At 49.1% G+C, this 27,949-nt stretch overlaps 1 protein-coding gene across 2 annotated transcripts in view; it reads left to right on the forward strand.

Moving 5' to 3' along the window:
* Positions 1 to 27,949, forward strand: part of dnai4 (dynein axonemal intermediate chain 4) — a 401,481-nt gene that overhangs the window by 342,467 nt on the left and 31,065 nt on the right. The window contains exon 17 of one of the 2 annotated variants that reach the window (XM_072511088.1): positions 10,588 to 10,703. Coding sequence is in view for 1 of the 2 variants with exons in the window: in XM_072511087.1 (XP_072367188.1) it covers positions 10,588 to 10,704 (117 nt within the window). In the remaining variant the exon portion in view is untranslated. Of the gene's footprint in view, positions 1 to 10,587; positions 10,705 to 27,949 lie in introns of those variants that run through there. The other variant, XM_072511087.1, reaches the window with a different exon arrangement.

The following is a 27,949-nucleotide window of genomic DNA, read 5'->3' on the forward strand; positions in this document are numbered from 1 at the left end:
CTTAGGAGGTATGACTTCAACTTGATGTACACACCTAGCAAGGAACGCATCATCGCTGATGCATTGTCCTGCTCCATCACCTCGCCCAGTGAGCCGCTGGAGATCATCCAGCACATCGAATCGCAGGTGCAGCTGTGTGCTAGCACTCTCCCGGCGACAGATGAGAAGGTAGTTCTCATCTGTGATGAGACAGCCAAAGACCCCCTCTTGCAGCGCGTCATCCACAACCTCATCAATGGCTGGCAGAAAGGGCAGTGCCCACAATTTTACAATGTGAAGGACGACCTAAGGGTGATTGATGGCATCCTCCTCAAGCTGGACAGGATTGGGACAGGGGGGACCTATACCGTTGGGATGGTCTCCACCTGAACCGAGCTGGGACCAGTGTTCTGGCGAAAAGAGTAAATAGGGTGGTCAATAGGACTTTAAACTAGCGATTGGGGGGGAAGGGAAAGTCAGGGAACCAAGGGGTGAAGTAATCAGTGGGAAGCGTAGCTGCTTAGGAATACACAAAAGCACAAAAAGACAGAACTCAGGAGAGGTTACGATAGTCCCCATCCCACAAAATATGACACAGTGGATGGAAAGGTTCAGTAAACCAAGGTCCACCACAATAAGAAAACAAAAAGGGACGGCCAATAGAGAATTAAAGGTGCTATATTTAAATGCGCGCAGTGTACGGAACAAGGTAGATGAGCTTGTGGCCCAGATTGATGGTAGGCATCACAGAGACGTGGTTGCAGGGGGTTCAGGGCTGGCATTTAAACATCCAGGGATTCACAACCTATCGAAAAGACAGAGAGGTGGGCAGAGGGGGCGAGGTTGCCTTGTTAATTAGGAATGAAATTAAATCAATAGCACTAAACAACATAGGGTCAGATGATGTGGAGTCTGTGTGGGTAGAGTTGAGGAACCACAAAGGCAAAAAAACCATAAGGGGAGTTATGTACATACCTCCGAACAGTGGTCAGGACCAGGGGCACAAAATGCACCACAAAATAGAAAGTGCATGTCAGAAAGGCAAGGTCACAGTGATCATGGGGGATTTCAACATGCAGGTGGACTGGGTAAATAATGCTGCCAGTGGACCCAAGGATAGGGAATTCATTGAATGTTTACAGGAGGGCTTTTTGGAACAGCTTGTGATGGAGCCCACGAGGGAACAGGCCATTCTGGACTTAGTGTTATGTAATGAGCCAGACTTGATTAAAGATCTTAAAGTAAGGGAACACTTAGGAGGCAGTGATCATTATATGGTAGAATTCAATCTCCAATTTGAAAGAAAGAAGGTAGAATCAGATGTAAAGGTGTTACAGTTAAATAAGTGTAACTACAGGGGCTTGAGGGAGGAACTGACGAAAATCGACTGGGAGCAGAGCCTAGTGGGAAAGACAGTAGAACAGCAATGGCAGGGGTTTCTGGGAGTTATTGAGGACACAGTACAGAGGTTCATCCCAAAGAAAAGAAAAGTTATCAGAGGGGGGATTAGGCAGCCATGGCTGACAAAGGAAGTCAGAGAATGCATCAAAGCAAAAGAGAAAGCCTATAATGTGGCAAAGAGTAGTGGGAAGCCAGAAGATTGGGAAGGCTACAAAAACAAACAGAGGATAACAAAGAGAGAAATAAGGAAAGAGAGGATCAATTATGAAGGTAGGCTAGCCAGTAACATTAGGAATGATAGTAAAAGTTTCTTTAAATACATTAAAAACAAACGGGAGGCAAAAGTAGACATTGGGCCGCTCCAAAGTGACGCTGGTAATCTAGTGATGGGAGATAAGGAAATAGCTGAGGAACTAAATAAGTACTTTGCGTCAGTCTTCACAGTAGAAGACATGAGTAATATCCCAACAATTCAGGAGAGTCAGGGGGCAGAGTTGAATATGGTAGCCATCACAAAGGAGAAAGTGCTAGAGAAACTAAGAGGTCTAAAAATTGATAAATCTCCGGGCCCAGATGGGCTACATCCTAGAGTTCTAAAGGAGATAGCTGAAGAAATAGTGGAGGCGTTAGTTATGATCTTTCAAAAGTCACTGGAGTCAGGGAAAGTCCCAGAGGATTGGGAAATTGCTGTTGCCCCTGTTCAAGAAGGGAACAAGGAAAAAGATGGAAAATTAAAGGCCAATTAGCCTAACTTCGGTTGTTGGCAAGATTCTAAAATCCATTGTTAATGATGAGATTTCTAAATTCTTGGAAGTGCAAGGTCGGATTAGGACAAGTCAGCATGGATTTAGTAAGGGGAGGTCATGCCTGACAAATCTGTTAGAGTTCTTTGAAGAGATAACAAATAGGTTAGACCAAGGAGAGCCAATGGATGTTACCTACCTTGACTTCCAAAAGGCCTTTGATAAGGTGCCTCACGGGAGACTGCTGAGTAAAATAAGGGCCCATGGTATTCGAGGCAAGGTACTAACATGGATTGACGATTGGCTGTCATGCAGAAGGCAGAGAGTTGGGATAAAAGGTTCTTTTTCGGAATGGCAACCGGTGACGAGTGGTGTCCCGCAAGGTTCAGTGTTGGGGCCACAGCTGTTCTCTTTATATATTAACGATCTAGATGACGGGACTGGGGGCATTCTGGCTAAGTTTGCCGATGATACAAAGATAGGTGGAGGGGCAGGTAGTATGGAGGAGGTGGGGAGGCTGCAGAAAGATTTAGACAGTTTAGGAGAGTGGTCCAAGAAATGGCTGATGAAATTCAACGTGGGCAAGTGCGAGGTCTTGCACTTTGGAAAAAAGAATAGAGGCTTGGACTATTTTCTAAACGGTGACAAAATTCATCATGCTGAAGTGCAAAGGGACTTGGGAGTCCTAGTCCAGAATTCTCTAAAGGTAAACTTGCAGGTTGAGTCCATAATTAAGAAAGCAAATGCAATGTTGTCATTTATCTCAAGAGGCTTGGAATATAAAAGCAGGGATGTACTTCTGAAGTTTTATAAAGCATTAGTTAGGCCCCATTTAGAATACTGTGAGCAATGTTGGGCCCCACACATCTGGAAGGACATATTGGCACTGGAGCGGGTCCAGCGGAGATTCACACGGATGATCCCAGGAATGGTAGGCCTAACATACGATGAACGTCTGAGGATCCTGGGATTATATTCATTGGAGTTTAGGAGGTTGAGGGGAGATCTAATAGAAACTTACAAGATAATGAATGGCTTAGATAGGGTGGACGTAGGGAAGGTGTTTCCATTAGCAGGGGAGACTAGGATCCGGGGGCACAGCCTTAGAATAAAAGGGAGTCACTTTAGAACAGAGATGAGGAGAAATTTCTTCAGCCAGAGAGTGGTGGGTCTGTGGAATTCATTGCCACAGAGGGCAGTGGAGGCCGGGACGTTGAGTGTCTTTAAGACAGAAGTTGATAAATTCTTGAGTTCTCGAGGAATTAAGGGCTATGGAGAGAGTGCGGGTAAATGGAGTTGAAATCAGCCATGAACGAATGGTGGAGTGGACTCGATGGGCCGAATGGCCTTACTTCCGCTCCTATGTCTTATGGTCTTATGGATTGTCATTCTGCTCTGTCTCCAGAGCTTGGTGCTGCGCCAGATTCATGAGGGACACCTGGGCGTCGAGAAGTGCAGACGCAAGAGCCCGGCAAGCTGTCTACTGGCCTGACATCAGCCAGGACATCACGAACATGGCCCTGAACTGTGCTATCTGTCAGCGGTTCAAGCCAGTGCAGAGCAAGGAGACGCTCCAACAGCATGACATAGTGTCCTCTCCATGGTCTAAGGTTGGCATCGACCTCTTTCATGCGAATGGTTGCGACTACGACTAGATCATCGACTATTTCTCGAATTACCCTGAGGTGCTGAAGCTCCCGGACCTCACCTCTCGGACCGTCATCAAAGCCTGTCAGGAGACATTCTCAAGGCATGGCATCCCAGTCACCGTCATGTGCTACAATTGCCCGTGCTTTAACAGTCGAGAATGGTCCACTTTAGCCAGGTCATACAATTTCCAGCATGTCACCTCCAGTCCACACTATCCGCAGTCATAGAACATAGAACATAGAAAAATACAGCACAGAACAGGCCCTTCGGCCCACGATGTTGTGCCGAACCTTTGTCCGAGATTAATCATAGATTATCATTGAATTTACAGTGCAGAAGGATGCCATTCGGCCCATTGAGTCTGCACCGGCTCTTGGAAAGAACACCCTACCCAAAGTCAACACCTCCACTCAACACTAAGGGCAATTTTGGACACTAAGGGCAATTTATCATGGCCAATCCGCCTAACCTGCACATCTTTGGACTGTGGAGCACCCGGAGGAAACCCACGCACACACGGGGAGGATGTGCAGACTCCGCACAGACAATGACCCAAGCCGGAATCGAACCTGGGACCCTGGAGCTGTGAAGCAATTGTGCTATCCACAATGCTACCGTGCTGCCCTTAAGAACAAATAAATCTACACTATATCATTTTACCGTAATCCATGTACCCATCCAATAGCTGCTTGAAGGTCCCCAATGTTTCCGACTCAACTACTTCCACAGGCAGTGCATTCCATGCCCCCACTACTCTCTGGGTAAAGAACCTACCTCTGACATCCCCCCTATATCTTCCACCATTCACCTTAAATTTATGTCCCCTTGTAATGGTTTGTTCCACCCGGGGAAAAAGTCTCTGACTGTCTACTTTATCTATTCCCCTGATCATCTTATAAACCTCTATCAAGTCGCCCCTCATCTTCTCCATTCTAATGAGAAATGGCCTCGCACCCTCAACCTTTCCTCGTAAGACCTACTCTCCATTCCAGGCAACATCCTGGTAAATCTCCTTTGCACCTTTTCCAAAGCTTTCACATCCTTCCTAAAATGAGGCGACCAGAACTGTACACAGTACTCCAAATGTGGCCTTACCAAAGTTTTGTACAGCTGCATCATCACCTCACGGCTCTTAAGTCCAATCCCTCTGCTAATGAACGCTAGCACACCATAGGCCTTCTTCACAGCTCTATCCACTTGAGTGGCAACTTTCAAAGATGTATGAACATAGACCCCAAGATCTCTCTGCTCCTCCACATTGCCAAGAACTCTACCGTTAACCCTGTATTCCGCATTCATATTTGTCCTTCCAAAATGGACAACCTCACACTTTTCAGGGTTAAACTCCATCAACCACTTCTCAGCCCAGCTCTGCATCCTATCTACGTCTCTTTGCAGCCGACAACAACCCTCCTCACTATCCACAACTCCACCAATCTTCGTATCGTCTGCAAATTTACTGACCCACGAACTCCCTCATCCAAGTCATTAATGAAAATCACAAACAGCAGAGGACCCAGAACTGATCCCTGCGGTACGCCATTGGTAACTGGGATCCAGGCTGAATATTTGCCATCCACCACCACTCTCTAACTTCTATCAGTTAGCCAGTTCGTTATCCAACTGGCCAAATTTCCCACTATCCCATGCCTCCTTACTTTCTGCAGAAGCCTACCATGGGGAACCTTATCAAATGCCTTACTAAAATCCATGTACACTACATCCACTGCTTTACCTTCATCCACATGCTTGGTCACCTCCTCAAAGAATTCAATAAGACTTGTAAGGCAAGACCTACCCCTCACAAATCCGTGCTGACTATCTCTAATCAAGCAGTGTCTTTCCAGATGCTCAGAAATCCTATCCTTCAGTACCCTTTCCATGACTTTGCCTACCAGCGAAGTAAGACTAACTGGCCTGTAATTCCCAGGGTTATCCCGAGTCCCTTTTTTGAACAGGGGCACGACATTTGCCACTCTCCAATTCCCTGGTACCACCCCTGTTGACAGTGAGGACGAAAAGATCATTGCCAACGGCTCTGCAATTTCATCTCTTGCTTCCCATAGAATCCTTGGATATATCCCGTCAGGCCCGGGGGACTTGTCTATCCTCAAGTTTTTCAAAATGCCCAACACATCTTCCTTCCTAACAAGTATTTCCTCGAGCTTACCAGTCTGTTTCACACTGTCCTCTCCAACAATATGGCCCCTCTCATTTGTAAATACAGAAGAAACCTACTCGTTCAAGACCTCTCCTATCTCTTCAGGCTCAACACACAATCTCCCGCTACTGTCCTTGATCGGACCTACCCTCGCTCTAGTCATTCTTATATTTCTCACAAATGTGTAAAAGGCCTTGGGGTTTTCCTTGATCCTACCCACCAAAGATTGTTCATGCCCTCTCTTAGCTCTCCTAATCCCTTTCTTCAGTTCCCTCCTGGCTATCTTGTATCCCTCCAATGCCCTGTCTGAACCTTGTTTCCTCAGCCTTACATAAGTCTCCTTTTTCCTCTTAACAAGACATTCAACCTCTCTTGTCAACCATGGTTCCCTCACTCGACCATCTCTTCCCTGCCTGACAGGGACATACATATCAAGGACACGTAGTACCTGTTCCTTGAACAAGTTCCACATTTCACTTGTGTCCTTCCCTGACAGCCTATGTTCCCAACTTATGCACTTCAATTCTTGTCTGACAACATCGTATTTACCCTTCCCCCAATTGTAAACTTTGCCCTGTTGCACGCACCTATCCCTCTCCATTACTAAAGTGAAAGTCACAGAATTGTGGTCACTATCTCCAAAATGCTCCCCCACTAACAAATCTATCACTTGCCCTGGTTCATTACCAAGTGCTAAATCCAATATTGCCCCTCCTCTGGTCGGACAATCTACATACTGTGTTAGAAAAGCTTCCTGGGCACACTGCACAAACACCACCCCATCCAAACTATTTGATCTAAAGAGTTTCCACTCAATGTTTGGGAAGTTAAAGTCACCCATGACTACTACCCTGTGACTTCTGCACCTTTCCAAAATCTGTTTCCCAATCTGTTCCTCCACATCTCTGCTACTATTGGGGGGCCTATAGAAAACTCCTAACAAGGTGACTGCTCCTTTCCTATTTCTGACTTCAACCCATACTACCTCAGTAGGCTGATACTCCTCGAAATGCCTTCCTGCAGCTGTTATACTATCTCTAATTAACAATGCCACCCCCCACCTCTTTTACCACCCTCCCTAATCTTATTGAAACATCTATAACCAGGGACCTCCAACAACCATTTCTGCCCCTCTTCTATCCAAGTTTCCGTGATGGCCACCACAAATACCTGAAGCCCTCCCTCCTACACCATTCCTGCAGCCACGTGTTCAGCTGCACTCTCTCCCTATTCCTAGCCTCGCTATCATGTGGCACTGGGAACAAACCAGAGATGACAACTCTGTCTGTCCTGGCTTTTAACTTCCAGCCTAACTCCCTAAACTCGTTTATTACCTCCACACCCCTTTTCCTACCTACGTCGTTGGTACCAATCTGCACCACGACTTCTGGCTGCTCAGCCTCCCCCTTAAGGATCCTGAAGACATGATCCGAGACATCCCTGGTCCTGGCACCCGGGAGGCAACATACCTTCCGGGAGTCTCGCTCGCGACCACAGAATCTCCTATCTATTCCCCTAACCATTTAATCTCCTACAACTATTGCTTTTCTATTCTCCCCCCTTCCCTTCTGAGCCCCAGAGCCAGACTCCGTGCCAGAGACTTGGCCGCTAGGGCCTTCCCCCGGTAGGTCATCCCCCCCAACAGCATCCAAGACGGTATACTTGTTTTGAAGGGGAACGGCCACGAGGGATCCCTGCACTGTCTGCCTGCTTGTTTTTTTTCCCCTGACTGTAACCCAGCTATTCTTGTCCTGTACCTTGGGTGTGGTTACCTCCCTGTAACTCTTCTCTATCACCCCCTCTGCCTCCCGGATGATCCGATGGAAAAGTCGAGAAAGGGGTGCACATTGTGAAACAGCTCATCTGCAAGGCCGTGGACTCTGCTTCCGACATATACCTTGCACTGCTCGCGTACAGGGCGAATCCATTGTCCACTGGCATGTCGCCGGCTCAGCTCCTGATGAACAGGGACCTGCGGACGCGCTTCCAGCCATACACCTGCCGAACCTAGATCACCTCCCGGTGCTGCAGAAGATGCAGCAGCTCAGAGAGCATCAAAAGCAGGGAAATGATGCCCATGCAACCGATCTGGCCATGCTAACCCGGCAGACACTGTCAGGATCAAAATACCGAATGGTTGGTGGTCTGCCCTGGCTGTTGTTGTTCGACAGGCCGCGCCCTGCTCTTATGCTGTACGTATGGCTGATGGCTCCATCGTGCGAAGGAATCGATGGGCACTGCGCAAAGTTGCCTGCCCGCAACCACTTTCTCCTCCATTTCCATATGTTGAATTGCCACCTCCTGATACCTCACACCACGAGGCCACCAGTCAGGCTTCCATCCGCCTGTCAAGGCACCGTCATCCCCTCCACCAATTCTCCAGCGGTCAACCAGGATCAGATGCAAGTCTCAGACTTGTGAACATTTGTTTTGTTTGCTCTGTTCTGTTGTCCTCCGTCAGTCACGTTAGACAGACTCATTCACATGTAAATACATTCACATACGCCAACAAAACATTTAAAAAAAGAGGAGATGTCATGATATGCAAACATGCAGCTAATGAACACATAGAATAAGACACGACCAATGAGCAGTCAGGACACTCAGGGGTGGTGTCTCACGAGAAAAGGGATGAGGCACTCACACCCCACCTCTTTCCACAGACCAACATCTACAGAGTGAGACAGGGTGCTGCATCACACCCCAGTTAGTGGCTTAGAGCAAGGCTGGTTCAGTTAGACTGAGTTACTACATTTAGATTAGCAGAGAGTCGAACTCATTGAGAACTGTGCGAATAGTTCAATAAAACACATTGAACTCACTTCAAAGTCTGCAGCATCTTTTACTCAAAACTGCATCAAGTGGCAGCTTGTGTTATTCCAAATTACATAACTCAACAATAAACTGCTCACAAACGCTCAGTTTGGGTTTCGACAGGGTCACTCAGCTCCTGACCTCATTACAGCTTTGGTTCAAACATGGACAAAAATCTGAATGCCAGAGGTGAGGTGAGAGTGATTGCTCTTGACATTAAGGCAGCATTTGACTGAGTATGGATTCAAAGAGCTCTAGCTAAACTGGAATCAATAGGAATCAGGAGGAAAACTCTCCACTGGTTGGAGTCATACCTGGCACAAAGGTTGTGGTGGTTGGAGGTCAATCATGTCAGTTCCAAGAATTCCTCAGAAAGGCCCAACCATCTTCAGCTGCTTCATCAATGACCTCCCTTCCAACATGAGGTCAGAAGTGGGGTGTTTGCGGATGATTGCACAATGTTCAGCACCATTTGCGACTCCTCAGATAATGAAGCAGTCCATGTCCAAATTCAGCAAGAGATGGACAATATCCAGGCTTGGGATGGCAAGTGGCAAGTTACATTCATGCCACACAAGTGCCAGGAAATGATCATCTCCTACAAGAGAGGATCTAACAATAGCCCCATATTAATACAGTGGCTACCAGGACAGGTCTGAGGCTAGTAATCCTCTGGCGAGTAATTCACTTTCTGATCCCCCAAAGCCTGTCCACCATCTGCAAGGCACAAGTCAGGAGTGTAATGGAATACTCTCCACTGGCCTGGATGAGTGCAGCTCCAACAACACTCTAGAAGCTCGACACCATCCAAGACAAAACAGCCCACTTGATTGCTCCCCCTTCCACAAACATTCAAATCCTCTACCACCGAAGAACAGTAGCAGCCGTGTCTACCATCTACAAGATGCACTGCAGTAACTCACCAAGGTTCCTTAGACAGCACCCTCCAAACCCACGCCCACCACCATCTAGAAGGACAAGAGCAGCAGATACCTGGGAAACCCACTACCTGGTGGTTGCCCTTCAAGTCACTCACCAATCTGACTTGGAATTATATCGCCATTCCTTCATTGTCGCTTGGGCAATATCCTGGAACTCCCTCCCTAACAGCACAGTGGTGTACCTACACCTCAAGAACTGCACCGGTTCAAGAAGGCAATTCACCACTACCTTCTGAAGCCAACTAGGGATAGGCAATAATTGCTGGCCTAACCAGCGACACCCACATACCGTAAATGAATTTTTAAAAAACTCACATTCATCCGGAGTGTGAGGCCCTGGAGATCTTTGCTCCCGAGTTTCATTTGGAGGTGCCACCTGAAAACAATAGAAATAGTGTCCTTTGCTGCCGGAATCATATCGGCCACCACTGAGATTCAGATGAGGTCTGACTGCCAAAATGGTTCAGGGATCAAACTAATGATTTTGGGATGGCAAATCACTTGCCCTGTTCACCCAAAAGTCGTTTGAATTAGACTTCAAATCTACCTTACTTCAACTTAATGAGATTTGTCAGGATGATGTTGCCCACCTGGTTGGCTGCTGTTCACTAGATTGTCGTTATGTATTCATCTTTCACCCAATAATCGTACACAGTATTGAAGAATTAATAGCTTATCTGTATTCGCTTTTGGATATTTGTGAGACGAGCTATTGGACTTATGCAGTATTAATTCACTCACTAATAATAAGCATAAGTGTCTTACGGATTTCCTAGTTTCTTCCTTAACAGTCTGGGTTAAATGCCATCTTTGGGTATTTGAACATTTATAACTGTCTAGGACGTCAATTACATTTTTATCATAGTGCTTACTGTTTTGTTTTCTTTGGCATTTACAGTTGCTTGTGCTAGATGGCATAATTGCAGCCACGTTGACTAGCCAAATAGTGAGTGATTCTTACAAAGATTCATCAGAGGACCAAACTGCTACTGCAACTACTAACATTTGTGAAACAGTTGAGTGATTTTTAAAAGAAAATTAAGATAAAACCAAAATTGATCTTAAATTCATTATTTTGAATATTATTTCAAATATTAATTGTTATAATAAGTAGATTATAACTTTTGAAGTATTTTTGTAACATATGGACTGATTATATTCCCTAAGAATATTTTGGAGCACTTCTTCAGCTTTATTTTACTCTACAATGCTTGGAATCTGTTATGTTCACATCACATAAACAGCTTAAAAAAAACTTTCAACTGGCTGGTAGGTTGGTGCCGGGTACATTGGTCAATTTGACAAGGTTAATACATGTATAAATTAATAATATTTGATATCATTAGTTATTGCTGCAGATACTCCTTGATATTTAAGAAAAAATAAAGTGAAAGATAGAAGCATTTTACCTGAGTAAATTTGGTTTTATTGTTATCATTTTTTGCTCCAGATGTGATTAAAGTCAGCATTCAGTGTGCTTGTCTTGGAAACATACTATATTGGATAAACATTGATTGACACTATGGCAACCCTATCTTCGTGTAAATTGTTTCAACTTTCATAAATATATGCACATCCGCTCGTGGAAATCCTCTCAATCAATCTAAAGACAAAAAGTGTTTTTTTAAGAATTATTGACCCAGAGTATTGACCACCCACAAGACCCATACCATTGATCCATAATAAAGTGCAGCAGAACATACAGATTGAAACCAGTTCACTTTTGGCACCTTATAGGATACATTTTCATCTTCTCCACCTGAGTGGTAATCTGACAGTTGATTAGTCCCAATTATAGAACCTGTCTGATTTTCATTCAACGTATATCAATGGAATGAAATCTGATGGGTTCTACAAGGCACAGGCAATCACTATACCAGATCACCATCCAGTTGGTACAGGCAAAAATTTACCCTAGTGTCCTTATCAAGAATTATTTTAAATTAAGTCATGGGTGAAAATCTTCGGAACGTTGGGTGGTATATATTGGGAATATTGTCAAAGCACACCAGGGGATTTGTAGCCTATGCAGATGTAGTTGTATTCTTCTTTCCTCTTGGGCAGTCCCTCAGGGTCGAGGATGACTTGATTCCACTCCACTGAGGTGGGTCCTGCAGTGGCTGACTAGTCCAATCCTGGATCGCAGACTCTGCCACAGGTATGTCAGGTGGTGTTTGATGAGGTGGGTGTGTAGCCATCTGGGATGGCCACTTACAACCAGGAACAGGGAAGGTCGCAAAGCATAGCGGGAAAATGGACAATGTGAGATTCAGGCAGGCTCAGAGTCTGAATGTATATTTGCGAATGAGGAATGCAGACGATATCGAAACCCCAACCGATTAGCATTTGATGGCCCATCTCCGCCAGACAAAGGACTGATACTTGAGTGACCGATACAGTCCCAGACATTACGGCGCCACTCCCTATACTCGGGAAGCGTAAACAACAGGGTCAATTACCGCTTAGAACGCACCCAGCCATCAAGACACCCGCCCATTTATTTGTTCGAATCGAACGCAATGATCAGGAATCACCCAATTAGTGGGGTCCAAACTGAAGGACCGCCCAAAAGAGCACGAAAACCCCCAAGAATGAAAAGAGAGTCCACCATGTGTTCGGCCTCTCTTGGACCTGGCGCTCCGGCAACGTCCACTTCGAAGCAAGTTCAAGTTCAACGCCCGCTACCAGACGGATGAGCCTAGCTGAGCAACAGTTATTTCTACAGATCCGATAGATCCAGAATCGAACAACGGCCACTGTTCCTCTGACCTAAGCCGGGTGCCTGAAGTTAAGTACAGGTTGTCATAGTCGATAGGTGTAGTTTAACTAGTAGTGTTTATGTTGCACGACTAATTGTGTGTGTAAATAAAGTACCCTAGACCTTGAACTAACTAACTGGTGTGTGGCTCTTTGATCAATAGCCGGTTGAACCTTGTGGAGGTATCATTTGATACCTGGCAACTCGAAGCAATATAATATAGATACCTAGAGAAAGGAGGGCAACCTCACTGACTGCCATATTTACAGTAGGTAAAAAAGGCAACAGTTATTGGCGACACCTGACGGGACTCGACCCAGAAGTGACTGTGTCACTCCGAGAGAACCCACAAAACGGTTGAATTAGAAATCCAAATTGGCAAAGTAAAAGAAACCACAAGCGAAACCAGTATCGATCAAACCTCCAAATTCGGAAGTGTGTAATTTGCATGCATACTAAGAAAGGGATATAAGGTAACCTCGATAGATTTTGTTGCGTGAAACTTTTGGGAGTTGCGTAAACCGGAACATAGCTTGAGCCGTACCCGTGTTTGCACCACCGCTTTATTCCCTCTTGTTCTAAATTTCCGGTAGAGACCAAGATAATCATAGGGATGGCCATGAAGGCAATGGAATGCCTTCTGCATCCACAAGACCCGAGGTCGCAGTGACCAACAGAGCAGAACAGTGTCCCATTTGGGAAGAAGAGATTAGGAAGTACCTAAAGGGGAAAGGATGTCCCCTATGGTCAAAACCTTGCGCGAATGAGGAAACAGGTCCTGGCAGCATAGGACACACTTGGTGGGACAGCCTGACTGAGATCCACAAAAAGAATTTGAGTAAGGTTCGTAAGCCGAAGGCAATCGTGTCCTGCTTGGCACAATTGCGAGGCACAGAGGAGGTCGTGAGGATGCTCCGTAGACAGCTTGAGGAGAAGGAGAGAAGTAGAGAGGGAAACATTAGCGAGTGTGAGAGATTAAATGAGCACCTTCGGGAGCAGCTAGCGTCAAAGGACAAGAAGATGGATGATGTCAAGAGGGCACACCAATCTTGTCTCACCCACCTGAGAAGCTTTCAGATTCAATACGATAAGGCCTACCAGGACTCGCAACGTGCGGTATTGGTAAGAGAGGAAACAGAGAACCAAGTAGAACAGTTGAGGAAACAATGTGAGGATTTGAAGGCAGCCCTCCGAGCACTCCACAGTTCCACCACGGAACAGAGGCAGAGTTCGGTGGATCATGCCAAGTGCAGGCAGCAAATTGCAAGATTGCAATCACTGGTATCCGCTCAGAACGGGTTCAGAGATACCTTTGGCCCACAGCTAGATCAGGAAGATGGCCCCGATTGGCAGGAACTTAGTGAAACGGCCCAACGGTACGTGAACGAGACATAAAATCAGAATAGAGCCGACTAGGCCCTGGAAAGGAAAGCACCCGCACCACTGACTGCACAGGCAGCACACAACCCAATGAATCCCATCACCACGCAGCGTAGGGTCACAACAGAAGACCAACCCGATTTTGTGTACACCACTCCACTAACCATCACCCAGTTAAGAGATGCCCGCGATAAAGTTGAAACCTTTCACCCCACATCAGACCCACACCACTTTTTCGAACGAGTTAGGCAACAGACCCTCATGTACGGTCTGGGCGAGCAGGAAGAAGTAAAGCTCATAGTGATGTGCCTTGACCCGTCGGTTAGTTCAGCCCTTCCCGACCCACAAAATATAGGAGGAGGTAGCCTCCAAGACATGAAAACAGCCATTTTAGACGCCCTTGGCTAGAATAGAGGAGATCCGGTAGAAGGACTTAACCACTGGTGCAGACAGAAAAAGGGAGAGCATCCAACAGCATTTGCTGGACGCCTCTGGATCCACTTTACCGCTGTATTTGGCGAGTTAGCCCGCGCCCAGTTATCAGTAGACAATATGGCCAAATGGACCTGTATTCTAGTATCCCATGCCACAGTGGCAGGACAGAAGGCATGTGCCAACTTGGACCGCTCAGACCCGGCACACAATGAAGTGTGGGTACTAAAACGATTATCCAGAGCTTGGGAACAGTCCCTACAGTGAAAGACAGACCAAGAAAGAATCGACGCCACCATGAATCCAGTAAGGGCACACCAAGACCCCACATGGGTAAATGAAGGCAGAAGGAATGCACAGCACCCTAAAGCACAGGGATGCTACAATTGCAGACACGAGGGACATTACGCACGAGAATGCAATGCCCCCCCGAAGCAGCATCGGAATCAACACACAAATGCCCCCCCTAGGAACAATGCCAGACCCATGCACAGCGTTAGCGCCCGAGCAGATAATTTGGCCATAAATGGCACCGATTGACAGTGACCAACTTGGGTCTGCGATACTCTTTGGGATAAGTCCGGAAGACCGATAGTTGCAGGCACAGTCCGGGGACACCCAGTAGAGTTCCTTTGGGACACAGGAGGGTCCCGAACCACGATAAACTCCTCGACGATGTACCAGCGAGATATATGGCCCACTACAGACACCATTACCCTTTAATGGCTTTACAGTTCACCTCCAGCAGGGACACATTACAGCCCCTGTGGATATCCAGATTGGCAACATTAAAACGGAACACTCAGTCATTTTGGTAGATGTTATAATCTGCCAGTTTACCATTGGCTGGCGACTAATGACAATCCCACAATCCTGTGGGAGTATGAGCTTCCCCAACGAGGGGGGCGGAGAAATCATTAGCAGACTCCCTGTATAAATAACGCTGGCCAGTTTGGAAACAACAGGAAGGAGTAAGCAGCAAGTGAGGTTGCTGCTGCTGTGTGTATATATATGTTATTGTAAATAAATGATATTTCTTTGTATCCTTGAAACTCATGCTGGATTCTTCGTGGCCCTCGCAAAACTGGCGACGAGGGTTAAAGTGAATAGCTGTCTACGCTGCTGAAGCCAAACCCTGGATTTTTGTTGGATACAGGTTGGAAGTTGTTTTCTATTTCACCATGCCTCTGTATGGACGTTTGGATGTTTTTGATGCTGTGCTGGAAAGCTGGAACCAGTATGCACAACGGATGCGTTACTATTTCCGGGCAAACAATATCACCGAAAACAAGCGCCAGGTGGTCATATTGCTCACCGCCTGCGGCCCGCATACGTTTGGGGTGATTAGGAGCCTTACGTACCCAGCTGCGCCGGACACCAAAACATTTGATGAACTTGTGAATTTAGTGGGGCAGCAATTTAACCCAACCCCGTCCATGATAGTCCAACGTTACCGGTTTAATACCGCTGAGAGGACCCCAGGAGAATCCCTTGCCGACTTTCTATCCAGGCTACGCAGGATTGCGGAGTACTGTGACTATGGTGAGACCTTGTCAGAAATGTTACGCAACAGTTTGGTTTGCGGTATTAACAATGCGGCCACCCAGAGAAAGTTGTTAGCTCAGCCAACAATGACTTTTCAACAGGCCATTCAAATAGTATTGTCCCGAGAGAGCGCAGAACTAGGAGTGCAGGAGATACAGGGAATGGAAGTTCATGCCTTGGGGCGCAACCCTTTCCGTCCGAAAACGTCCCCCCGCACTCCTGCGGTACCTTGGGCGAGACGACGCCCGGATCGACGCCAGTGGCCGTCGGACATTCCTCCCCAAAGGGAGCCTTCTCCAGAACCAATGGATGAGGAGCCATGTCCGTGTCAGACTTGTAGGTGCCGACCCCGTCGCGGACGCCGGTCCTGGGGGCGCACCGTCGTTCCGACCAAAACTGGGACCAGCCCAGGGGCCATACCTTCCATGTGGATGAACCTGTGGCGACTGCTCCTGAGGACGTGGAGATGGAGGACGACTGCCTGCAGCTGCATTGTGCGTCAGCTCCCCATGTGGCCCCCATTAAGGTGACCGTACGGGTCAATGGTCACCCGCTTGAGATGGAGTTGGACACTGGCGCAGTTATCGCCCAGAGGACATTCGACCGCATCAAGCAGGGTATACAGACCCTTACATTAACCGACTCACAGGCCAGGTTGGTCACCTACACGGGGGAACCATTGGACATTGCAGGAACTACAATGACCCCTGTTGTTTATGAACGCCATGAGAGGCGTTTCCCACTTATCGTGGTGCGTGGCCATGGGCCCAGCCTGTTGGGTAGGGACTGGTTGCGCCATTTGCGCTTGCAGTGGCAGCACATCCTCCAAACAGTTTCCGGAGGGTTGACTGAGGTGCTCGGATGATACCCAGATGTATTCCAGCCCAGTTTGGGGAAAATAAAAGGGGCAGTAGCCCATATCCAAGTCGAACCAGGAGCCACGCCGCGCTATTTCCGGGCGTGCCCGGTGCCTTACGCCTTGCTCGAGAAGGTAGAAGGGGAGCTCACTCATTTGGAAACTTTGGGTATTATCAGGCCCGTCCGTTTCGCTGACTGGGCAGCACCAATTGTACCTGTAATGAAGCCAGATGGCACAGTTCGCTTGTGCGGCAACTATAAACTTACAGTGAATACGGCTTCCCGACCCGACCAATATCCAATGCCTCGCATAGAGGATCTCTACGCAAAGCTTGCAGGTAGACTCTCGTTCACAAAATTAGATATGAGTCACGCCTACCTACAGTTGGAGCTGGACCCTGCCTCCCGACCATATGTAGCGATTAATAGACACCGGGGCCTGTATGAATTTACACGTTTGCCCTTTGGAGTATCCTCTGCCTGCGCTATTTTTCAATGCGTTATGGAGGGCATTTTGAGAGGTTTACCGCGTGTCGCTGCCTACTTCGATGACGTTTTGATCACAGGGACGTCGGAGCAGGAACATTTGGAAAATCTGGAGGCTGTCCTTAGACGCTTTTCGGAGGCTGGAGTCCGTTTACGTCGCACAAAGTGCGTCTTTCAGGCGAAGGAAGTAGTCTACCTGGGTTATAGGGTGGACCGCGAAGGTTTGCACCCCGTCGCAGAGAAGGTGCACGTGATTCAACAGGCCCCGCCCCGACTGACGCATCTTCGTTTTATTCTCGGCCTCGTAAACTATTACGGGAAGTTTCTCTCCAATCTGGCACCTACGCTGGCCCCGTTGCATCTTCTGCGAAATAAAAAGCACACCTGGGTTTGGGGTCAGCCGCAAGAAACCGCTTTCCGGCGGGTAAAACAACAATTGTCGTTGTCTGGGTTACTAACCCACTATGATCCTGGAAAGCCTTTGCTCGTCACATGTGATGCATCCCCGTATGGTATTGGGGCCGTCCTTTCCCACAAGATGGAGAACGGGGCCGAGCGGCCGAAAGCTTTCGCCTCCCGCACATTGACTGCAGCGGAAACAAAGTACACGCAGATCCTGAAGGAGGGCCTGGCAGTGGTCTTTGCGGTGAAATGTTTCCACCAGTACGTGTATGGCCGCCACTTCACTATCGTGACTGATCATAAGCCTCTGCTGGGACTTTTCAGAGAGGATAAGCCAATACCGCCCATTGCTTCCGCACGGATTCAGCGCTGGGCTTTGTTGCTCACTGCATACGAGTATTCTCTGGAACACAAACCAGGAACGCAGATAGCGAATGCCGACGCACTGAGCCGATTGCCTTTATCGACCGGCCCCATGTCGACCCCCACGACCAGTGAGGTGGTTGCAACCCTACATTTTATGGACACCTTGCCTGTCATGGCATCACAGATCCGTGAGTGGACCCAGACGGAGCCAGTCCTGTCAAAAGTTCGACACATAGTCCTGTATGGTGGGCAGCATAGACAGCTCCCAGGCGAGTTGCGGGCATTTTCCTCCAAGCTGTCAGAATTCAGCGTGGAAGACGGCATCCTCTTGTGGGGGACGCGTGTGATTGTCCTGCTACAAGGACAGGAGCTGATACTAAGAGACTTGCACAATGGGCATCCAGGTGTGACCAAAATGAAAATGTTGGCCCGGAGTTATGTTTGGTGGCCAGGCCTCGACGCCGACATTGAGAAGGTGGCCCAAAACTGCTCCATTTGTCAGGAGCATCAGAAGCTTCCGCCGGCTGCGCCCCTACATCACTGGGAATGGCCAGGGCGGCCTTGGGCGTGCTTGCATGCGGATTTCGCCGGCCTTTTTCAAGGATCCATGTTCCTTTTATTAATCGACGCCCAGTCTAAATGGCTAGAGGTGCATAAGATGCGAGGCACAACGTCCTGCGCAACAATTGAGAAGATGCGTTTGTCTTTTAGTACACATGTCTTCTCCGGGGTGCTGGTCACGGATAACGGCACTCCATTCACCAGTGAGGAGTTTGCGAGGTTCATAAAGATGAACGGCATACACCATATCCGCACTGCCCCTTACCACCCGGCTTCAAATGGGTTGGCGGAGCGTGCAGTGCAGACATTCAAATGAGGCCTAAAGAAGCAGTCTTCCGGGTCAATGGACATGAGACTGGCTCGCTTTTTGTTTTCGTATAGGACCACCCCCCATGCGGTGACTGGGGTAGCTCCCGCAGAACTCCTAAAGGGCCGGAGACTTCGCACCCGCCTTAGTATGGTTTTCCCGGACATTGGCGCAAAAGTACGCCGCACACAAGAACGGCAGGGACAGGGTTTTTTCCGGCATCAGCCGATTCGGCAGTTTGCGCCCGGTGACCCAGTGTTCATTTGCAATTTTGCTGGTGGTGCCCAGTGGGTCCCTGGTGTAATCTTTCGCCAAACGGGCCCTATATCTTACCAGCTGCAAGCCCAGGGTCGTCTCCAGCACAAACATGTAGACCAGTTCGCTCCAGAAGACTATTCCTTCCAAAGATTCCCCGCCCCCGGAGCTCATTTCTACAGCCGCAGAGACCAGAGACAATGGAAAGTAGTCCTCACAATTGTCCTCTGGTGCCTCACTCAAAGCCTGCGCAGATCGTTACAGAACCGCGCGGAGATAGAGACGCCGAGATGACAGAGGCAGCAGACTCTGACTCCGAGATGGAGACACAGGACGCATCAGAGGGGGAATCCTTGGGCCCACGGGCCGTGGATGTACAACCGTTACGCCGTTCATCACGGAAGCGCCGGTCTCCGTCTCGTTACACGCCGCCCGATCCAGCGCCTCGTGCAAATGGTGTCCGGCCTGCGGCAAAACGAGTCCAACGCCTTCCTTCACCAGGGTCTTCGGTGGATTCCTTGGACTTTGGGGGGACGGATGTTATAACCTGCCAGCTTACCATTGGCTGGGGACTAATGACAATCCCACAATCCTGTGGGAGTATGAGCTTCCCCAATGAGGGGGGCGGAGAAATCATTCGCAGACTCCCTGTATAAATAAAGCTGGCCAGTTTGGAACCAGCAGGAAGGAGTAAGCAGCAAGTGAGGTTGCTGCTGTTGTGTGTATATACATGTTGTAAATAAATGTTATTTCTTTGTATCCTTGAAACTCGTGCTGGATTCTTCGTGGCCCTCACAAAAGTAGATTTACCCCAGACAGCAGAACACATCTTGGGAATAGATTTTATGAATTCGCACAACCTTTCTTTCGACCCCATAAATAGATGTGTGTGGAAAATGGCTAGAGCAGCACTCGCCCCCACCACGCTCTCAGTAGGAGACTACGCACACAGAATTAGCTCAGTGGGAGAGTACTGGTTTGATCCACGAACCATTACCACAGACAAAACGGTTAGAGAAGTCTTGAAAAAGCATAAAGCATTGTTTGCCCAGCACAAGCACGACTGCGGCAAAATCCCAGGAGTGGTTTACATTACAGGTCCCGATCCTAAGCCCCAGAAACAATATGGCTTTCCTCAGCAAGCCGAGGGAGAGATAGCCAAAGTAATCTAGAGTTTATTGAACCAAGGAGTGATTTAGCCCGTAGCATCAACGAACAATGCCCCAATTAGGCCCGTACGGAACCAGATGGTCCATGGCGACTGACCATCGATTATAGGGAATTTTAAAAAGTGACTCCGTTAGAAGCCCCCCCCATTGCCACGGGTCCCGAGGCCATGTTAAAACAGGGACTCCAGTCAACATTTTTCACAGTGTTGGACATGAGCAATGGCTTTTGTTCCATTCCACTGGACATAGTGTGCCAGTACAAATTCTCGTTCACTTTCCAGGGACAGCAGTACATGTGGACGTGCCTTCCACCAGGCTTCTGCAACTCCCCCTCCATTTTTCACAGACAATTGCCGAACAGCTTATCAAAATTTTCCCGACCTGAATACTTTGGTCAGTATGTGGACGACTTGCTCCTGCAGACTGACACCAAGGAAGAGCACATTTCGCTTCTTTCGGAATTATTAGGACTCCTCAAAGAAATTGGATGCAACCTTAACCCCAAGAAGGCCCAAATTCTCCAGGAAAAAGTCACTTATTTAGGTACGGTAATCACGCATGGTAAGCGTGAAATAGAACAGAAACGGATAGATTTGATTATAAAATTGCCCTTGCCCCAAAAGATTTCAGCACTCCGGTCATTTTTAGGACTGGTCGGTTATTGCAGGAACCAAATAGACGATTTCTCCACAAAAGCAGCCCCACTTTCCGAGCTCCTTAAAAAACAGGCCCCATGGAAGTGGCTTCCACAGCACACGGATGCCGTGGACACGTTGAAACGCGCCCTAAGCACAGCCCCCGCTTTGCAAGCCTCAGATCCACACTCCCCATACGCGATAGAGGTAGCAACCACCGACCAAACCCTTTCGGCCGTACTCCTACAAGAAAGGCACGATCGTTTAGGACCCGTAGCCTATGCCTCATGAGTTTTAGATCCAGTAGAGCAGGGATTTTCAGCCTGCGAGAGGCACCTGCTAGCTGTTTTCTGGGCGGTCCAGTACTTCTCATACATAACCGGACTCAACCCCGTAACCATTTTAACCGAGCACACCCCGACACAGCTTTTATTAGGCGGTAGATTAAAAGATGGCACAGCAAGCCAAATTCGAGCAGCGCGCTGGACCCTACTGTTACAAGGACGCAACATTACCGTAAAACGGACAAAAACGCACACGTTTCTGGCCGACGATTTACACCATGCAGGAACCCCACATGAGTGCGAGATCATTGCACCCAAGCACAACACAGGCTCCTTTGTTCCCAAGTTGGTACCGGAAAAGACAGGCATCCGACCACAGACAACCCAGCCCACAGACAAAGCTCTAAAAATTTATGCAGATGGCTCCTCCACAATTCTTGATGGAAAAAGAATCACAGGATGTGGAATTTATGTAGAGGACGCGCAAGGACGCGCTTTAGACAAAATTGCATTAAAGTTGCCTGAACATTGAGGTTTGCAGGCAGCCGAGTTAGCGGCCATCGTTTACATTGTCTAGCACCCAGATTCGTTCCCGGCCCCAGCAGACATATATTCAGACAGTTTGTACGTCCGTAACAGCCTGACAGAATTCCTGCCCCTGTGGGAATCTAGAGGATTTATATCCGCCAACGGAAATCCCCTACCCTCAGCGCCATTACCCAAACACATCCTCCAGACAGCGAAAGGTAGAAAATACGGAATAGTTAAAGTTAGAAGTCACCATCATTCCTTCCCACCCGGTAACGTGAAAGCAGATGCCCTAGCGAAAGCAGGCTCACGACATGGCCACTTTTGGCAACCCCCCGAGAGTGCCCCAGTACACGCGGTTCAGGTCTCACAGACCAACATCCAAGACGAAGCCCAAGCACTGAAAGAAGACGAGGCACTAAAGGAAATTTTAAAAGGAAACTTCCCAGCTTCCTATGATAAGTTTAGAGATACTTTAATGATCCATGAGGGAATGGTTTTAAAGGACGGTATTTATGTAGTCCCCCCCAGGATAGGAACAAGATTATTTGCAAATTCCATGACGGACATGGATACCAAGGGATAGAATCCACCCTTGCCCATCTCAGACCTCTCTGCTGGTGGCCTGATTTAAAAAACGACATATCCCATTACGTTGAGAATTGCTTGATTTGCGCCCAGGACAACCCGGACAGATATGCAAAGAAAGGCCAGCTAAGACACACCTGCCCTGTTAATAGCCCATGGACAAACTTGCAGTTAGACTATATTGGTCCCCTCCCCCACCCCCTGCAGAAATGGATACAAATATGTATTGGTTGTCATTGACACATTCACGAAATGGGTAGAAGCTTTCTCCTCAAGAACAAATACGGCCAAAGCCACAGCAAAAATTCTAACTGAGCAGATTTTCACTAGATGGGGACTCCCCCCTAGTATTGAGTTGGACTAAGGTTCGTACTTCACAGGCAGAGTCATGAAAAATGTCATGACGATTTTTGGCATAAAACAGAAGTTTCACATTGCCTATCACCCGGAGTCCAGCAGCATTGTGGAACGCATGAATCGCACACTAAAGGCCACACTTAAGAAGATGGTACAGCAGCATAATATAACATGGGACACAGTGCTCCCATTCGCACTGATGTTTATTAGAAACACGGTGTCTTGTTCGACAGGTTACACCCCCCAAACCCTCATGACCGGACGACCCATGAAGGGGACCGAGTATTTATTTGGACTTGATTTTGCCAGCCCCGCAGTCACCGCCCTTACCCACGAGAAAGCGGTCCAAAACATGTCGGAGAATATTAAAGCAGCACAGCTCGCTACAGCTGTTCAACTTAGGCACTAGACGAAAGCAGAGTAAGGCCTGCTTTGATAAGACAGTACACCCGGCCGAGTATACAGTCGGACAGCAAGTCATGATTTCCCTGTACAATCCCAGTTCATTCCTCTCCCCTAAATTTGCAGGACCCTACTCAATCTCTGATAAAGTAAGCCCCTCAGTTTATAAGATCACATATCCTAATGGAAAATCCGGATGGTTCCATGTAAACCAGCTTAAGGTTTATGGAACGCAGTGCAGCCACTCGCACCACCTCTCAATGACAATGGCAGATAACGGAGACCCGCCCATTGAAAACCCACTCACGCCCTCCCCCAGCAGTGACAGCACATCCACAGACACGACCTTGACCCCGCCCCCAGTGTCAAATTTCACCTTAACACTTGATTTGGCTGCTAGCGACATCGATAGCAACAGCGACAGCACAACTGACACCCTTGAGAGACCCGAACAATGGAAACACAGACCAGGTCTCAGTCCCTACAGCCCCAGAGACACCGACCACGATATGTTTAGCCCCTCAGAGACAATTTATTTGCCATTACCAGAACCTGACCCACCACCCGACGATAGCGACACCCCCATTGCCCCTACCGCCCTACAGAATTCGAAACATTGGCACCGCTATAATTCCTGTCATCTGACACGGAATGACAAGATGGACCCCACATCGGCACACGCCGCATTGGCACTCAAACTCCAGGCACGAGTTTGGCACCAGGGAGACGGTGCTGACTCCGGGTCTGACTCCCACCATGCTAACCCCTTTGAGACCCTTTTTGGAATGGAACCTTGAGGTGTCCAGATGATGAGAGAAAGGAACCGACTGAGATTTACGGTGTCCTCTTCCCTGATGGAACGTGCTCGCTTTCTTCTTTAGTTTGCTTTTTAATATTGAACGTCCTCTCTCTTGTACGATTTTGTGTGTCGGCCTCACAAAACATTTCTTGATACAGTAATGACTACTCTTCTGACGCCACATGGCAGTTACAGGAACAAGTTTGCTGAAGCCCATATATCCTCAAATTCTTACCGCTCTTGGAAGGTCACTCAGGCAGTGGAGTAACGGTACTGATCCCCGCCCTGCCTGAGGACCCCCGATACATTTGGTCAGCCAAGCTCGAGTCGTGGAGCAATGGCACTGGTCACCGCCCTACCCGGGGATTCCACCCATTCTTGCCCTGATGCGGATCATACGCATCCCATTCGGAGAATTATTTTCAAAACTCTTTTGCTGTTCTTTTTTTACAACTGTGGTTTAAAGAATGCACTTTTGCCACAACTCTTTTAAAACAAAATATATTTATTCAAGTTTTTTAACACAATTTTTCTCCCTTACAAACAATAACCCCCACCCCCCCCCCGTAACACAAAAAAACGAGAAATCGTGCAGAGCAAGATATATACATGGCAAAATGATATATTTACACAGCTTTGTACACTGGCCCTCTCCCGTACGTGCCAGTTTCCTCCACCCTTCATGTTATATCTTGCTCATCCACCCTCCCAGGCAGTCCCCCCTTTCCCCCCCCCTCCCCCACCTCCCAGGATGCCCCCCCCCTCCAAGGTTGCTGCTGCTGCTGACCGACCTTCCTCTAACGCTCCGCGAGGTAGTCTAGGAACGGTTGCCACCGCCTGTAGAACCCATGCGCAGACCCTCTCAAGGCGAACTTAATCCTCTCCAACTTTATGAACCCAGCCATATCATTTATCCAGGCCTCCAGGCTGGGGGGCTTCGCCTCCTTCCACATTAGCAAGATCCTTCGCCGGGCTACTAGGGACACAAAGTCCAGAATGCCGGCCTCTTTCGCCTCCTGCACTCCCGGTTTGTCCACTACTCCAAATATTGCTAGCCCCCAGCTTGGCTTGACCCGGACTTTCACCACCTGAGATATTGCTCCCGCCACTCCTCTCCAGAACCCCTCCAGTGCCGGGCATGACCAAAACATATGGACATGGTTCGCCGGGCTCCGTGAGCACCTTCCACATCTGTCCTCCACCCCAAAGAACCTACTCAACCTTGCCCCCGTCAAGTGCGCTCTGTGGACCACCTTAAATTGTATCAGGCTGAGCCTTGCACACGAGGAGGAGGAATTAACCCTACCTAGGGCATCAGCCCACAGACCTTCCTCGATCTCCTCCCCCAGCTCCTCCTCCCATTTACCCTTCAACTCTTCTACCAGCGCTTCCCCCTCTTCTTTCAACTCCTGGTATATTTCCGACACCTTGCCCTCCCCGACCCATACACCCAAGATCACCCTATCTTGAACTTCATGTGCCGGGAGCAATGGGAATTCCCTCACCTGTCGCCTCACAAAAGCCCTCACCTGCATATATCTAAAGGCATTTCCCGGGGGTAACTCAAACTTCTCCTCCAATGCCCCTAGGCTCACAAACGTCCCGTCGATGAACAGGTCCCCCATTCTTCCAATCCCCGCCCGATGCCAGCTCTGGAATCCCCCGTCCATCTTCCCCGGGACAAACCGGTGGTTACCCCTGATCGGGGACCACACATTTGCTCCCATTGCACCCCGGTGCCGTCGCCACTGGCCCCAGATCCTTAGCGTTGCCGCAACCACTGGGCTTGTGGTATACTTTGTCGGCGAGAGCGGCAGTGGTGCCGTCACCTACGCCCCCAGGCTCGTTCCTTTACAGGACGCCATCTCCATCCTCTTCCATGCCGCCCCCTCTCCCTCCATAACCCACTTGCGGATCATCGCCACATTTGCTGCCCAGTAGTAGCTCCCCAGGTTTGGCAGCGCCAACCCTCCTCGGTCCCTACTGCGTTCCAGGAACCCTTTCCTTACTCTCGGGGTCTTATTCGCCCACACAAACCCCATAATACTCCTGCCTACTCTCTTAAAAAAGGCCTTGGTGATCACGATGGGAAGGCACTGAAACACAAACAGAAACCTCGGAAGGACCACCATTTTGACCGACTGCACTCTACCCACCAGCGAGAGCGGTAGCATGTCCCATCTTTTGAAATCCTCCTCCATTTGCTCCAGCAACCTCGTCAGATTCAGTTTATGTAGGGTCCCCCAACTCCTAGCTATCTGGATACCCAGATACCAAAAGCTCCCCTCCGCCCTCCTCAGCGGTAGGTCCCCTACCCCTCTTTCTTGGTCCCCCGCCTGTAATACAAAGAGCTCACTCTTCCCTATATTGAGCTTATAGCCTGAAAACTCCCCAAACTCCCTTAGGGTCTGCATGACCTCCACCATCCCCTCCATTGGATCCGCCGCGTACAGCAACAGGTCATCCGCATATAGCGACACCCGATGCTCTTCTCCCCCTCGGACCACCCCCCTCCATTTATTAGACTCCCTCAATGACATGGCCAATGGTTCGATCGCCAATGCGAACAACAGGGAGGATAGGGGGCACCCCTGCCTCGTCCCTCGGTACAGTCGAAAGTACTCCGACCTCCGCCGGTTCGTCACTGCACTCGCCATCAGGGCTCTGTAAAGGAGCTTAACCCAACTGATAAACCCTCCCCCGAACCCAAACCTACGCAGCACCTCCCAGAGGTACTCCCACTCTACTCGGTCAAAGGCCTTCTCCGCGTCCATAGCTGCCACTATCTCCGCCTCTCCCTCCTCCGATGGCATCATTATCACGTTTAAGAGCCGCCGCACATTCGTGTTTAGTTGCCTGCCCTTTACAAATCCCATCTGGTCCTCGTGGATTACCCCCGGGACACAGTCCTCGATCCTCGTGGCCAGCACTTTTGCCAGCAACTTTGCATCCACATTGAGGAGCGAGATCGGCCTGTACGATCCACATTGCAATGGGTCCTTGTCCCGCTTTAGGATCAAAGAAATTGTCGCTTCCGACATTGTCGGGGGCAGGGTCCCCCCCTCTCTTGCCTCATTAAAGGTCCTCACCAGTAGCGGGGCCAACAGGTCTACGTACTCCCTGTAGAACTCCACCAGGAATCCGTCCGGTCCCGGGGCCATCCCCGTCTGCATGCTCCCCAAACCCTTGCTCAGCTCCTCCAACCCAATTGGTGCCCCCAAACCAGCCACCTCTTGCTCCTCCACCCTCGGGGATCTCGGTTGATCTAGGAATTGTCTCATCGCCTCTTCCCCCGCTGGGGGCTGGGATCTGTACAGCTCTTCATAAAAGGCCTTAAATACCTCGTTTATTTTCGTCGCACTCCGAACCGTGGCTCCCCTTCCATCTTTGACTCCCCCTATTTCCCTCGCTGCCATCCTCTTACGGAGCTGGTGTGCCAGCATCCGACTAGCCTTTTCCCCAGACTCGTAGGTCGCCCCCTGCACTTTCCTCCACTGTGCCTCCGCCTTCCCTGTGGTCAACAGGTCAAACTCCGTCTGGAGCCGTCGTCTTTCCCCAAGTAATCTTTCCTCTGGGGCCTCTGCGTATCTCCTGTCCACTCTCAAAATCTCCCCCACTAACCTCTCCCTTTCCATACCCTCTGTCTTCTCCCTATGAGTCCTAATGGAGATTAGCTCTCCCCTGATCACCGCCTTCAACGCCTCCCATACCACCCACACCCGCACCTCCCCATTGTCGTTGGCCTCCAAGTACCTTTTGATACACCCCTCACCTTCCCACACACGACCTCGTCCGCTAGCAGTCCCACATCCAGCCGCCACAACGGGCGTTGGTCCCTCTCCTCTCCCAGCTCCAGTTCCACCCAGTGCGGGGCATGGTCCGAAACGGCTATAGCCGAATACTCCGTCCCCTCCACCCTCGGGATGAGCGCCCTACCCAGAACAAAGAAATCTATCCGGGAGTAGGCTTTGTGCACATGGGAGAAGAAAGAAAATTCCCTGGCCTGCGGCCTTGCAAACCGCCATGGGTCCACTCCCCCCATCTGATCCATAAACCCCCTAAGTACTTTGGCTGCCGCCGGCCTCTTTCCAGTCCTTGATTTGGAGCGGTCCAGTGCTGGATCCAACACTGTATTGAAGTCCCCTCCC

The sequence above is a fragment of the Scyliorhinus torazame genome, chromosome 7, assembly GCF_047496885.1.
Source record: "Scyliorhinus torazame isolate Kashiwa2021f chromosome 7, sScyTor2.1, whole genome shotgun sequence".
NCBI lineage: Eukaryota > Metazoa > Chordata > Chondrichthyes > Carcharhiniformes > Scyliorhinidae > Scyliorhinus > Scyliorhinus torazame.